Consider the following 16,330-nt stretch of genomic DNA (forward strand, 5'->3'; position numbering starts at 1 on the left):
CGCAAAGGAGGCTACTTACCTTAACCATGAAATAATGAATGCTATTGATCCAACAAGCTACGGCTAGAGAGTGTTATTGATCACCCAATCTTTGGTTAAAATGGTCCTCATTTAGCAATTTCACTGTCACAAACACCTGGAGCAAAGCCCGCTCATAATTAAAGAGTTTGGGGGAGTTAAAGTGAGAGGTGATAGACAGAGATCTCAGCTTTCTGCCATTTATTCTTGCTTCTGAGCTATTGTTTGTGTCAGAAGGGATATTGATTTTCTATAAAAATAAGAAAACAAGAGGCACCAAGGGGCCGCAGAAGGTCAGCTCGGGCTGGCGAAGGAGGGGGAAGGTTTAGCACTCTATCTCTGTCACTTGCCTTCCAAGAGAAAGGAATATTTTCTTTCCTGTGAGATCAGCCTCTAATACATCATCAGAGGAAGGCTCCTAACTGCAACCTCAGACCATCACCAAACCAACTCATTTATGAAAGAAAAGAAGTTAAGCTATATTCAAAGAGAACAGATGAATGATGTGTTAGGGGAGAATAGAGCAAAATTAGGCTATAAATCACCTGATTAATAACTGCTTTATAAGCAATTTGAATAAAAATCAGTAGAAAGTAACTTTACAAAAGAGTTGTTAGAATGGAACACACATGCACAAAAAATATTAAAATAATAACTGATCTTTTTACAGGCATAAGAAAGCTATTATATCACAACCCCTTTCAGTTCTTCAGAACTCAGGGGACTGGCTGGTGTAGAATTAAAGAACAGAAAGAGAAAAAGCAAAAAGAATTCTTGGTTACACTTAAAAGGACTCCAAGTTTAGTTAGCAGTGAATTTAAGGAAATTAGAAATAAAGCTCTCTGATTGAGACATACGTTTTTGATCCTAAAACACCTAATGCATGCTTTTTATAAGAACTCTTTCTAGCCACTGAGACTAGGCTAAGTTAAATGATCAATTCATCCTAACAATTTTACAAGTTGGATCATATACAATTTGACAAACCTCAATATAACTGATAAAAAGTAAAGGTCTACACTTTGATCTGTGAATAAATTAGCACATCCAAATAAATTTATGAAAAGAGTAACCAAGAGGATTCTTGGAAGTATTTCTTGTTTAATAGCATGATGGGGGAGAGATCTTTATAACCCAAAATTTATATATAAATTGGGTAAATAGACCTTGGAATATGCATTAGAGGAAAATTTAAAAAGCCAAATCATAAGCCTACCTAGTTGTGCAGCTGGATTAAACATCCACCCAGGAAAGGTACAGGCATACAGACCTACAAAGCTTTTCCTGTTACTCACACAGCCTCACCTCAGAGGTCCCAAGATTTATGTCTTTGTTTTTCAGACAAATTTCAAAAGAAGCAAAGTCCTAAGAAAAGTCATACATCCTTAGGTCATAGAAGTTAAGATGAGAGAAAAAAGAGCCATGGAAAAGGCATAGTCAAAAGGTAGGAAACATGGTGGTTAAATATGAACTTAGGAATCAGGTTTGACTTCCAGTTTTGCCACCTTTGGGCAAATTATCTAACCATGCTTAACCTCCATTTCCTCTTCTATAAAATACAAATAGTGGAGTTGTGAGCATTAAGAAAGAATATATGTTATGCACAATAGTACGGTGCCTGGCACACAGTTAGTGCTTCATAAATGCTAACTAATATAAAAATAGAATACAATGGTACTCAATTGAGACTATTCAACCCACCTAGGAAACAGAGGCATTTGGTTTGATAATATGAAGAGGGAGGTGGATGGAAACAAAGCAAAAATGCCAAATATCCTGCAAGGCATGGGACAATCCCTCACCACAAAGAACTGCCCCATCCAAAATACCAACAGCATCTCCTCACACATTATTATTAATAATGATAATATTAAAGTATCAAGCTGGGTAGTTTCATTGTTCCTAGGACTATGTATCTGAGAGGTAAAAAATAAAAACTGACATTATAAATATGCACCCAATACATACAAACTTTTCTAGCTCAATGACATCGGACATAAGACTAATGGGACTTAGTACTGTTATTTTCAAAGCCTACCATGTTCGGACAACTTGAATGTGAGCCATAAAAAAAAAAAAAAACTCAATATAGTCAAACTGTAAAGCAGCAGGGAACAGAATTATAGCCCAGAAGTATCTAAAGCCATGATTCTTAATGGGTAAAGGTAGTGCCAGGAACATTTACAAACTCCATATGCCTGGAAGCAGCATTTATAATACACACACATACACACCATCCTCTGCTGAGACCCTGACTCTAAAGAACAATACCTACGTATAAACTACATGGCATAAACAGCAGCAAACTGTCTTGAAAATAAAATTCTGGTTTTGCATTTGAAGCAAACGTTTTAAACCATTTTTAGTAACAACTGTGTTTCTATTACAGTATAGCCTTCTTGACAGAGAGAAATAGAATTATGAATGTTCTTTAACTGGCAGATTTGCTCAGTGGTTAGAGCAGTGGTTCTCAACCTTCTGGCCCTTTAAATACAGTGCCTCATGTTGTGACCCAACCATAAAATTATTTTCGTTGCTACTTCATAACTGTGATGGTGCTGCTGTTATGAATCATAATGTAAATATCTGATATGCAGGATGGTCTTAGGCGACCCGTGAAAGGGTCGTTCAACTGCCAAAGGGGTCACAACCCACAGGTTGAGAACCACTGGGTTAGAGTGTCCCCCTGAAGACTGAAGGGTTGCCAGTTGGATTCCCAGTCAAGGTCACATGCTTCCGTTGGTTGCAGGTTCAAAACCCCACCCCTGGTCGGAAGCAGCCAATCACTGTCTCTCTCTGTTCTCTCTCTCTCTCTCTCTCTCTCTCTCTCTCTCTCTCTCTTTCGGTCTCTATCCTTCTCCCTCCCTTCCACTCTCTCTTTAGAGATAAAAGGGGGGAAAAAATCCTCCAGCGAGGATTAAAAACAAAATAAAACTAGAGATAGCCCTGGCCGATGTGGCTCAGTTGGTTAGAATATAGTCCCGTACATCAGAAGGTGGTGGGTTCAACTCCCAGTCAAGGCACATACCAGGCTGCAGGTTCAATCCGTGGTCCTGGTCGGGGCGTGTACAAGAGACAACCAATCAATGTTTCTCTCTCACGTCACTGTTTCTCTCTCTCCCCCTTCGTTCCTCTAAAATCAATAAAAATAAAAACTAGAGATAAACACTAGCTGATTGGTTAAAGGAGAGCTACAAAGTCAATATTACAGAAGCTGGTTTGAAAGAAAGTTAAATTCATCAGGAGTGTGCATTTGTACTTTGGGACAAATTAATCAGGAAAAATCTTTCACTAAGTAAGAGATCTCACCATTCCGACATGTTCTCATCAGAGCCCTGTTTTTGTTCATCTGCTTCACACTCCATCCTTTCTTTCCTTCCTGTTTTGTTGAGAAAAGTCCTAGTTTCTGCTGATTCACACAATCCGTGGCCTGATGATGTCCAGGGAGTATTCTCCTTCCAGCGTGACAGACGCTGCTTCTTAGCAGACTTAAACCTACACCCTCTCTCATAGCTCCAATCTGACACCTTGAGCTTCTGCTGAAGGCTGGCAGCCACCTCTGAAGTCACTCGCTTCACCTTCCGCCTGCGCCTGAGCGGTCGACACGGTGCATTTTCAGTAAAGGAGTCAGATTCATGCCAAGAATGTTGCTTACTCTTAACAATGGTGTTGAGAGCTGGGTGCCGTTTGGCCACCATTGTGTCATCAGAGTCACTAAAATTGGTGACTGGGGCCATTTCTCGACAGTCCTTAACGGCCTCATCCAGACTGGACTCAGAAGCCTCACTGTAGCAGCAGGTATGCTCTGCCAGGTGGGTGAAGTCTGAACGGCGTTTCCTGCCTCTCCGTTTGCGAAGCTGCCGCCTCTGCTGCCGAGGGCTCAAGGCCATCTCTTCCCACAGCTCACCAAGCTTATTCTGTTCAGATGTCTGCTCCAAGGCTGAGGCTAAGTCATGTACCAGCTCATCCATGAGGCCACATCTGCCAAAAGAAAGTTAAAAAAAAAGAAAGAAAGAAAAAGAGAGCCTGAACAGGATCTGTTGTTTTAGAAAAATTTTACAAAACAAATCATGTCACTGCAGAGTCCACCCTTTCCACAGAAAATAGTCACCTTTCACCTGGCTCCTCTTAGAATCCTACCATACATGCCCGCTTTGGCCACTGAAAATGGGTGGTGGCCCTTGTTAAATGCCTGAAGCCAACATGTTTTTAAGCACCAAAACTCATTTACCAAATGACAACAGGAATATTAGCAAACTCAGGGGAATAAATCTTTCCCCCTTTTCCCCAATTAAGCTTGTCACTAAATTACCTAATGATAAGATCCAAAAAGATAAAAAAAAGTCTCATCAGACAAGAGCAAAAAACACACAACTTCAAGAGCATAGATGAAGGACTATTATATAGTATGAGGTCACTGATAAGAATGCTTGTGCAAGAGAATAGAAAGACAACCTTAGTGACACACTTTAAGGAAAACTGCTTGCAGTTTTTGGGATCCAAGAATCTGTAATGACCCAGGTTTGTACTCTAAATGGAAAAAAAGAGAATAAGTTTATACCCATCCCGGTACCAACTACCACCTGGAAGCTACCAGGTAAAGAATCTTATAAGAGTATATTATATAATTTTTAATTATTAGCAACTTTTAAACTCTTCCCCCATCCTTCAGAAAATAAGTGATCATCCTAATTATGTGCTTTCATGCTAGACCATCACACAAAAACAGGATATAACTGAGGCTGAAATGACAGGGGTGGGTGGAGTCTCTAAGATTTGTAGCTGACTGCTTTCCAAAATTTCCTACTTTCCTACTCACTCATATCAAACCATCACACATCATATTTCAGGGGTCACTTCAGAGGCAAACCTTCCAAGGAATGAAAGTAGTAAGACCAATCTTCAAAATGCCCTTTTAAATGGAAATGTCTAATATAATTTGTATGACACCTATTAAATACATATTAAATTGGCACTTTTTCCCTACCCCTTGTTAAGGCCAAAGTATTTCAAGATCATAATTAGAGCTTACATCTCTGTGTGACGCTGCCCTCTGGCCCTATTTCCGTTCGTGCAGTTTACATTCTCCAAAGGACTTTTCTAAAACCTACTTTCATGCGGTCCCAATGCCAACGAACTCAAAGGCAGGAAAACAGTCGGCCGGCTTATCTGCCACCTCGGTGGGGGCAATGGAGACGTCTAGTTCCAAAGCTACCAACCAAACAAAACTTCTCCAAGTGTCAAAAGCCACACACACACAGAGATGACCACTTCCCTTGAGAAAATAACTAGTTTAGAACACCCTGACTGGGGTTTGGGAAACAACTGTCCCCGGGACCAAAACAGGTAAACAAGTGGGAACCGCTCGCCTAAATCTACTTCCCAAGTAAGGAACGACCTGCTTTAAAAACTCGGGCAGCACTGGACAAACTTTAACGTGGAATTAAGTTCCCCAACAACTCGGAGTCGAATGCCCGTGCAGAATCCTTTCCTGCCTCCAAAACTGCCATTCGAAAGGCAGGTGACAGAGGAAGACTGGGACTCCCGCACCCCCGGTCCAAGGGGGGCCCCCGGTCCAAGGGGACCCCCGGGGAGAGGGCAGGCTACCATCTGATTCACGCAAAGGAACGAGGGGAAGCTGGTAGGAGTAAGAAGCGGGGCGGGGGCGGAGGCTGGGGGCGGAGGAGGCGGGAGAGGCAGGAGGCAACTTCCCAGGCGTGCTCACCAGGGGCCGGGGGTCAGTCTCCTCCCGAAGAGAAACTGCGAAAAAGCAAGTCCCGGTAACCAAGCTCCCTCCGCGATCGGGGGTCACAACATGGCCACGTATGTGAGGGGAAAAAAACGCGTGTTTCAAAGGGCTCTCCAACGCCCCGGCCCGCCCCCGAGGACTAGGGCGACCACGGCCCTGGACACCAAGCCCTCACGCTACCGCCGGCCCCCGAGAGCCAGAAGGAAGAGGGGATGACCGTCGCCCAGGAGACGGCCCGACCCTCAACGGCCCGCCCCGCCTCCCCGGACGGAGGCGCTGGGCCCTGAAAAGCAAGGCCCCGTCACCCTCGCTCCTCCCGCCGGCCGCCGCGGCCCCGCAAAGCCTCCGACCGGTCAGCCACGGCGCAGAGCCCGGAACCCCGCTGGCGACACCCCCGGACCCCGACCCTCTCGACCGCATCGCACCCTCACCAGCTGCCGCGGGCACCTCCAGCGGCCGCCGCTCTGGGGGCCGAGTCTCCCCGCCAGGGTTTCCCTCTCTGACCTCATTTCCGGTCTGGGCCGGAGGGGTGGGGCGGCGGCGGAGTGGGCTGGGCTGTCTGCCCTGGAGGGCCCGCCCCCGCCCAGCGCTTCCGGCCCGCGGCCTCACCTACTTCCGCCCCAAGTAGGGCGGGGCCGTGGGGAAGCCTGGGGACCCTCCTGGGGGCAAGGAGAGGGGGCAGGACTAGGGGTGAGGTGCCTGTCTGGGGAAGGACGTCTCGTGCTGACCTCCTCTTCGTCAAGAGACGGGGCGTTGGAGAGGGCCTAGGCCTCGCTTGACCTACTTTATAAAGGGGGTGTGACGTTGAAGGGGAAATGGATCCTCCTTTTAACCTTTCGAGTTGGTACAACCTTTGGCAGGGTAGCTGAGCAGTGAGTCACTCAGGGTATTAAAAAATACACATGCCTTGAGCAACGAAACAAGTAAAGTACTACTAGATTAAAACTCAAGAATAAAAGAAATATCTATGAGTTCACACCGATACAAGGTGTGTATACTGATCGGTGTGTATACTGAATACTGATATGAATAAGTTAATAAATGGAAAGAATAAATTAACTCTAGTGCGGAAGAATTCCAAATAATTGATGTAGATACTCCACCCTGAAGCGTAGCTCTCAACTCCTTACATGTGGGCTGTGCCTAGTGACTTCCAAAGAGCACAGGAAGGAGGGAAATGAGTAACGTGGTAGGAGAGAAATCAGAGAAACACTTCCTCGCCAGGTGATCAAGGTTAACATCAGCCGTGATAAATCATGTTGACAGTCCGTGGGCCAGATATGACGAGAGTGGTATTTTATCTCCTTCCAAACCCATAACCTCAGTCTGATCAAAGGAAATCAGACAAACCCCAATTGAGGAACATTCTGCAGAATGCCTGACCAGGATTCCTCAAATTGCCAAGGTCATTGGGGACAAGGGCAGTCTGAGAAACTGTCACAGCCAAGAGGATCCTAGGGCAACGTGACAACTTACTGTCATGTGGTATCCTCAGTGGGACAGTAGATCAGCAGGAAGGACACTAGGTAAAAAGTAAAGACATCTGGATAAAGTGCGGGCTTTGGTTAATAACAATGTCTCAGTATTGGTTCATTAATTGTGACAAATGTGCTATACTAATTTGCACAGCTAGCGATATTAATAATAGGAGAAACTGGGTATGAGGTATATAGGAACAGTGTAATTTTCTGTAAGCCTAAAACAATTCTAAAATTAAAGTTTATTTTTTAAAATGCACATGCCTGTTGGCCCAGAAATTCAGTCTCTAGGAATATTATTCTAAGGAAAAATTGGAAATGGGCACAAAATACAGGTTAAACACAGGTAAATTCATCTTTGCAGCATTGTGGAAGGAGAGGTGAGAAGGTTAGGAGAAAAGCCAGAAACCCTATAACAGTGGTTAGTTATCTAAACTATGGTACATCTATGGGATGGGATACCTTTGAGCTTTTGAAAATTGTTGTGGGAGAATATTTAATGACATGAAAAGGTGTCAAATTATGATTGTGTACATTTCTTTTTTGTGTACATTTCTATATGAATGTCATACTTTAATAAAACAGTCACTCTAAACATGTAGAGTATGACTCTAATCATATATAAAGGAAATTAAATCTTTATTTGCATAGGAATATGACCAGAATGATACACTACAAACCATCCAAAATAGTTCCATTATCCCATGGAACTGACTCTATCTATGTCCTGTTGTTTGGGTGGATGTTGAGAATTGTTTACAGGGTAAACTTATTATGAAAAGAATTAACAGAGGAGACACAGATGACTGAGCTTTTGAGCCAGAGTGACTAAAAGAGTGGCATTTGCACAGTTAGAGGAGAAAAGAAGAGATCTGGATAAAGGGAATCTGGATAAAGTACAATTTTGTGGGAAGATGATTGATTCTACTTTGGACATGCTGAACCTGTGACTTCCCAGGACAGAAAGATGGAAATATTCCAAAGGTGTCCACAGCCATCAGCCCTTTTTTTCTGCGTTAGTGAAGTTCTCCCCCACAAATCACATCAGCTTCTAAAGTGTCAGTTGCCTCTAACGGCACTGAAAGCACCCACTTTTCTTGATATCCAGCTTTTATTTTCATCTTTCTGCTAGATATCACCACTTGTTTACTCCACCAGCACCTCCAAGTTAAGATGGCAAAACAAAATTTAATTTCTTCCATACTCCCTGTGAAATCTGCCCCTTCTGCATTGTTCCCTGTTTGGGAAATGTCACCACCATTATGAAGTCACCCAGGTGAGAAGCTTCAAGACCATTTTTAGTTCCTGCTTCTTCCGTATACCTTTCTTATCTAATGAAATGCCAATCCTCATGGATTCTGCTTCTACAGCATTCTTGCACCCACCCTGCCTCTTTTGCTTGCTCTTTGCCATTGGCCTTGTCCGGGTAGGCAACCACGCTTCCGGATGGTGTAGCTAAGCCAAGACTGTTAAAGCTGCAATTTGTTGGGGAGCATGGGGAAATATAATAAAAGGGCAGCTGTAACCGGTTTGGCTCAGTGGATAGAGCGTTGGCCTGGGGACTGAAGGGTCCCAGGTTCGATTCCGGTCAAGGGCATGTACCTTGGTTGTGGGCACATCCCCAGTAGGGGGTGTGCAGGAGGCAGCTGATCGATGTTTCTCTCTCATGGATGTTTCTAACTCTCTTTCCCTGTCCCTTCCTCTCTGTAAAAAATCAATAAAATATATTTTAAAAAAAGAAAGAAAGAAAGGGCAGCTCACACTGACTTTGTGAAGGGTCCAGAAAGGGAAATTAGAATTTATGGAGCACCAATATGCCAGGAACTGTCCCAGAAATGCATAGAAGATTAAGTTAGATGATAAAATAATGCAGTTATACATTGTTTAGTGATGGAGATACATGCTGAGAAAGATGTTGTTAGGGGATTTCATCATTATGCAAATGTCATAGAGCGCACTTACACAAACCTAGATGGTATAGCCTACGTCACACCAAGGTATGTAATATAGCCTGTTGCTCCTCGGTTATACCTACACAGTATGTTACTGTACTGAACACTGTAAGCAGGTGTAACACAATGGCATTTGTGTATCTATACATATCTAAGCATGAAAGAGCTACAGTAAAGATACAGCACAAAAGATTTTTTAAATGGCTCACCTGTATAGGGAACTGACCGTGAATAGAGCTTGCAGGACTGGAAGTTGCTCTGGGTGAATGACTGAGTGAATGTGAAGGCCTGGGATATTGCTGTACAATACTGTACACTTTAGAAATACTGCCCCACATGCCCTCCCCTTTCTTCCTCTTGACAGGGTCAGAAATAGAGCATTGAAGTTGTCAAGGCTACTCCATGAACAGGGATGTGGGTTGGATTGATCGGAAATATCAAAGAGAAATTGGCTGAGTAAGATGTAGATCACCATAATAGTGACTGTCAAGAGGGCATTAACGGTGGCCTGAGGATCAGTAGAAATGAGAAATCAAGATGGAGAGGTCAATATAGGAGATTATTGTGGCCATATGATTTTGACTATTTTGCATGTTGGAGCAGTGGTCATATTAAAGAAATTTGTGGTATTCATTAAAAAATGAGGGTTTCTAATATGGAGAGGGTAAAGAGCTGAGGACTGAATCTTTTGACTTTGATTTTGGCTCCATTGACCCTACCTAGCACAAAGGCTTCTCTGTGGCATTGAATTGATGGAAGAAATAAAACTTATCTGTGTTTTACATCATTACAGTCTGAAAATATATCCAAAGTACAGGACAGGCTGGCTCCACACTACCACAGAAAGCTTTTACTAATATTGCAGTGGCACTTAGTACTTTCTATGGTTGCTCCTGTAGATCCGTGTCCTTGTGCAGGATCTTAGGTCTTCAACAATTTACAGCAAGGTACTCTGAAGACCATCAGGTTAGATCTGGGAAGGCTGAATGTGTAGCCCTGGGGGGATCAGGCTCCTCTGTGCTGAAACAGGTCAGTGGCTACTGGTTGGGATGTCATCTGTGCACTGAAAACAGGTGCAGTGAGTGAGAGGGAACCTATTGCTCAGCCCCACTGATACTGATCCCGTCAGAGAAAAAATAATTCTTCCTAAATTACATATCCTTTTATTTCTTACAGAAAGTTTAGTTTCATTATAATCTTACTAGAGGCCCAGTGCACAAATTTCATGCACCGGGGTGGGGGGGGGGGGGAGAGGTCCCTCAGCTGGGCCTGCAATCTCTCACAAATAGGGACCCCTTGGGGGATGTCTGACTGCGAGTTTAGGGCCTAAACTGGCAGTCGGACATCCCTCTCGCAGTCCAGGACCACTGGCTCCTAACCACTCGCCTGACTGCCTGCCTCATTGCCCCTAACCACTCACCTGCCTGCCTGATCACCCCTAACCACTCGCCTACCTGCCGGACACCCCTAACAACTCTGCCTGCCTGCCTGATCACCCCTAACTACCTCTGCCTTGGCACCCACTGCCGCGGCTTCATCTGGAAGGACATCTGGAATGACATCCGGAAGGTCGTTTGGCTGTCCGGTCTAATTAGCATATTATGTTTTTATTATTAAAGATGAGTCCAAATACTGGTTGACCATAATGTCATTATGCAGAACATGACTGTTAGTTGTTAACAACTCTTGAGCATTCAGCAGGCGCCAGACACTATCCTAAATATTAACATGGATTAACTCAATAATCCTCACAGAAATCCTTGGAAGTAAGTACTATTATCTCCATTTTACAGAGGAGAAAACGAAGGCACAGAGAGGTTAAGTAGCTTGCTCAAGGCTGCACAACTGGTAAGTACATAACCAGGCAGAATGATTCTAGGAGACATGCACTTAACCACTAAATTATAATGCTTCCAAAATGAATGTGAGTGTTCACCACATTGAATACACATAGCAAAACATACTACATGCATACATGATATATATTGTTAGGCATATGTGGATTATACAAAGATATTTATATCCGCCATTATTTATTGACAAAATCATTTAATTAATCCTCAAAATTATCCTTTAATGTAAGTGCTATTGTCCTAATACAGATGAAGAAAGTGAAGCCCAGAGAGCTTAAACAGGGTCACAAAGCTGGTATGAAATGACTGTGATTGGAACTAGGCATCTGACTCAAAAGTCCGATGTCTTTTTACTATACTTTCTCCTCCCCTTTTGGGAGGTGTTTGGAAGGTATTGCCTTACTCATATCCATTCACTTAATCAGGGTATATTTAGTGAGTGCCTACCATGTCCTAGATATGAAGATGCACCTGCGAACAGCATAGACAAAAGCCCCTGCCTTCAGGGTTCTTTCATTCTAGGGAAGGAAGACAAACAATTGATGGATCAATATGCGAACTGTCAGGTGGTGGAAATGCTTTGAAGAATAACAAAGAAGGATAAGGGAAAAGAAGTGCTGGATGCGGGGACTTGCTGCTCTTTGTGATATGTCTCCTTGATAAAGGCTCATCTGGGCAAATCCCACAAAGAAGGGAGGGAATGTGCCATCCAACCTTCTTGGGGGCAAGCATTCCAGGCAGAGGGAACAGTCAGGGCAGGGGCCATGAGGTGGTGTGTTAGTTTCCTATGGCTACTGTAACAAAGTACCAAAAACTGGGTGGCTTTAAATAGCAGATGTATATTCTCACATAGCTCTGGAGGCTAGACACCCAAAATCAAAGTGTTAGCCGTGCTGTGCTCCTTCCAAATGCTCTAAGGAAGGACACATGTCTCCTAGCTTCTGGTGGTTCTTGGCCTTCCTTGGCCTATAGATGCACTACTCCAATCTGCCTCCATCGCCACATGGCATCTTCCCTCTGGGTGTGGCTCTTGGTCTTTTTTCTTCTTGTAAGCACACAAGCCATTGTATTGGAGACCATCCTAATCTAGTAATCTTCATCTTAATCTTATAACATCTACAAAGACTCTATTTCCTAATAAGTTAACATTTATAGGTACTAGAGGTTAGGACTTGAACATATCTTTTTGGAGGGCACATTAATGGCATCATCTTACCACAGTCCTCCCTCTTGTTATGTTTATTCATGTCCCTCCCACATGCAAAATGTTCACACCTTATCCCAGAAACCCAAAAGTCTCTTTCAACCATGGCATCAGGATGGGAGTCTAGGGTGGTTTTATCTATATTAGGACCAAATGCAACTCCTCCAATGTGGCTCTTCTCAAGATTTATCCATTAAAAGGACAAGTAGGCACTGTTCTGGCTGGGTGGGGACCTGGGTTGTTTAGAATATCTACATTTAATATGATTATTGATATGGTTAGTGTATTAGTTTGCAAGGTCTGTAATAACAAAGTACCACAGACTAAGTAGCTTAAAAAACAGAAATTTATTTTCCCCAATCTGCTATAGCAGTTTCTCTATCTTCTATATTGACCTCCACTTGCTTTCCAATCCCAAAGCCATTGCTGTCTATCTTAGCGATGGTTTTTGTTTTGTTTTGGTTTTGGTTTGGCAGCATCAAACTTCTAGATGCCAATTTGTGTCTCGGTTGCCTATTTCACAATAATGCTACACAAGCCACTCCAACATTTTGCTTAAAACAACATCCACATATTTCTCACAAGCCCATTGGCTAGCTGAAAAGTCCTGCCCATCTGGGCTAGAATTGGCAGATCTTAGCTGGGCTCGCTCATGTACCTGCAGTCAGCTAGAGGCTGGCTGCTCTAGTCTGTACTTGTCTGGGACAACTTGGTTCTCCTCCATGTCTGCCACATGGCTCCATCAGGCTGGCACAGGCATCTTCTCACAGCCAGAGGCGAGCCCTGGTACTTTCTCATGACTGTGATAGTATCCTAAGAGAGGTACTCACAGAGGTGCGCATTCGAAGACAGAAACCCACAGCACCTTTTCGTGCCTCTGCTTGAATCAAGCTTGTAATTGACCCAATGGGCAAAGCTAGTGACAAGGCCAAGCCCAGAGTCAGTGTGGAAAGGCACTAACAAAGGGTGTAGCTGCAGAGAGGCATGGAAGGTCAGGGACAGTCATGAAGTCAGTCTACCCTACCTATGAAGTAGGCATTAGCATTATTATCGTCGTCCCCATTTTACAGATAGGAGACTGAGACACAGAGAAGTGCTTGCCTGAGGTCTCAGCTAATGTGTGGTGAAATTTGGGTTTGAACCCAGGTGATTTGGCTGTGAAGTCCCTGTGCACAATGCAGTACCGCTCTCTGGGAATAGGCCCGGGGCATTATGGAAGCCTCTAACCCAACGGTTCTCAACCTGTGGGTCGCTACCCCTTCACAGGGGTCGCCTAAGACCATCGGAAAACACATATTTTCGATGGTCTTAGGAACCAAGACACCGCTCCTCTATCCGTCTCCAGGCGGATCCGCCCACATGCAGATACGCCCACATACGAGTACCCAGCATGATGACATCATCGCACCAACCCCATCACATACACCCCGTACAAATACAGGTGTATGTGACAGGGTTGGCGCCATAATGTACTTATGCGGACCAGTCACACATGTGTAGAGAGCGGCGACTGTGTAGAGAGCGGCGACTGTGTAGAAAGCAGCTGCTGTGTTGAAAGCAGCTACTCTGTTAAAAGCAGCAGTATTGGAGGTAAAACAACACTTCATGAATTATAATTACTGGGTAAATGTAAAATCATGTTCTGTAAAATCATCAACTGCTGCAAAAAAAAAAAAAACTGTACCATGGGAACTTAATGGGGATGCTGATTGGTCTTTTTATATTCAGCTGAGGTTGATGTGAATACTGCCCCCTTATGATAGTAACAGGTATGTAAACAAACAACAACACAGAGAATGGTAAATCATAGGAAACAATGAACTGTGTTTACTGAACTATGCCATGTATCATCTTTTGTATTATGAAAGCTATTGTTATATATTATTTTCATTAGCAAACCATCCCATGACAATGGATCGTGTAGAGAAGAACGTTAAGAAAAGAAAATATAGTGAGGATTTTTTACAGTATGGTTTTACCTCAATAATTACAGCAGGAACTGAGAAACCGCAATGTGTTATTTGTTGTGAAGTTCTATCAGCCAAATCTATGAAGCCGAACAAACTAAAACGCCATTTTGATAGCAAGCAACTGAGCTTTGCCGGCAAGGATACCAACTATTTTAGAAGCAAAGCTGATGGACTCAAGAAAGGTGACTTGACACTGGTGGCAAGTACCACAAACAAAACGTAGCAGCCGTTGAAGCTTCATATTTGGTGGCACTCAGAATCGCCAGAGCTATGAAACCTCACACCATTGCTGAGGATTTACTGTCGCCAGCGGCCAAAGACATTGTTCGAGTTATGATCAGAGACGAATTTGTTACGAAATTGAGTGCAATTTCCTTATCTAACGACACTGTCTACAGAAGAATAGATGACATGTCTGCTGATATTCTTGATCAGGTAATCCAGGAAATTAAACCTGCTCCACTTCCAATATTTAGTATCCAGCTTGATGAATCTACAGACGTTGCAAACTGTTCACAGTTACTGGTTTATGTGAGGTATATTAATGATGGCAACTTTAAAGATGAGTTTCTTTTTTTCAAACCTCTTGAAACGACGACTACTGCACGTGATGTATTTGACACAGTTGGTTCATTTCTGAAAGAGCATAAGATCTCTTGGGAAAAGGTTTGTGGTGTTTGCACTGATGGTGCTCCAGCTATGCTAGGATGTTAATTTGGATTTCAACGTTTGGTACTGAATAAGTCACCAAAAGTCATCAGAACTCACTGTATGATTCATCGGCAAATATTAGCAACGAAGACGCTGCCACAAGAGTTACAAGAAGGAATGAAAAGCATCATAAGTTGTGTTAATTTTGTAAAGGTGAGCACTTTAAACAGTCGACTGTTTTCACAACTGTGCAACAAGTTGGATGCGCTGAAGAATGCTCTGCTATTTCACACTGAAGCGAGATGGTTGTCAAGAGGAAAAATTTTAAAACATGTTTTTGAGCTTTGTCAAGAGGAAAAATTTTAAAACATGTTTTTGAGCTTCGTGATGAACTCAAAATGTTTTTTAGTCAGAAAGCTAGACCACAGTTCGAAGCACTTTTCGGCGATAAAAGTGAACTGCAGAAAATAGCTTACTTGGTTGACATCTTTACCATCTTGAATGAGTTAAATTTATCACTGCAAGGACCAAATGCAACATGCCTCGATTTGTCTGAAAAGATCCGATCATTCCAAATGAAACTTCAGCTTTGGAAAAACAAAAAATTGGATAAAAATAAAATTTACATGTTGCCTACCTTATCTGCTTTCTGTGAGGAACATGACATTGAACCAGACAAAAGGATTACGATGGTAATTTCTGTGAAAGAACACTTGCACATGCTTGCAGACGAAATTTCATCATACTTTCTAAATCTACCTGACACCCCATTTGCACTTGCCAGAAGCCCATTCACAGTCAAAGTTGAAGATGTTCCTGAGACAGCACAAGACGAGTTCATTGAATTTATTAACAACGATGCAGCGAGAACTGATTTCTCTACAATGCCAGTTACAAAATTCTGGATCAAGTGTTTGCAGTCATATCCTGTTCTGTCTGAGACTGTGTTGCACCTTCTTCTTCCATTTCCAACAACATATCTTTGTGAAACAGGGTTTTCTAGCTTGTTGGTTATCAAGTCTAAATACAGATGTAGACTTGTTGTGGAAGATGATCTTTGTTGTGCTCTTGCAAAGACTGCCCCAAGAATTTATGATCTGGTGAGAAAGAAGCATTCTCAACCTTCGCACTGACGTTGGCTTTTTACACATACTGTCTGTCGCAAAATGAAGCAATGTAGTTTACTGTTGTTATATTAAGACTGTTACCCATGCTACACCATGCTTCAAGACAAAATTTCATTTATTTGTAATTAGAAATAAGTATTTCACAATATATAATAACATATTGTTTTTGTGATTAATCACTGTGCTTTAATTATGTTCAATTTGTAACAATGAAAATACATCCTGCATATCAGATATTTACATTACGATTCATAACAGTTGCAAAATTACAGTTATTAAGTAGCAACGAAAATAATTTTATGGTTGGGGGTCACCGCAACATGAGGAA

General features: G+C 42.9%; 1 protein-coding gene across 1 annotated transcript in view; it reads right to left on the reverse strand.

Moving 5' to 3' along the window:
* The window catches only part of GPATCH2L (G-patch domain containing 2 like), a 52,333-nt gene extending 46,046 nt beyond the window's left edge, over window positions 1–6,287 (reverse strand). Inside the window, exons 1-2 of the mRNA XM_081101654.1 lie at window positions 6,199–6,287; window positions 3,328–3,999 (exon numbers count right to left, since the gene is read on the reverse strand). Coding sequence (XP_080957780.1) covers window positions 3,328–3,989 — 662 coding nt within the window. The 5' untranslated portion in view covers window positions 3,990–3,999; window positions 6,199–6,287. The remainder of the gene's footprint in view (window positions 1–3,327; window positions 4,000–6,198) is intronic.
* Window positions 6,288–16,330: the final 10,043 nt, after the last annotated feature.

Source organism: Myotis nattereri, assembly GCF_964212035.1.
Source record: "Myotis nattereri genome assembly, chromosome: 1".
In the NCBI taxonomy this organism is placed as follows: domain Eukaryota; kingdom Metazoa; phylum Chordata; class Mammalia; order Chiroptera; family Vespertilionidae; genus Myotis; species Myotis nattereri.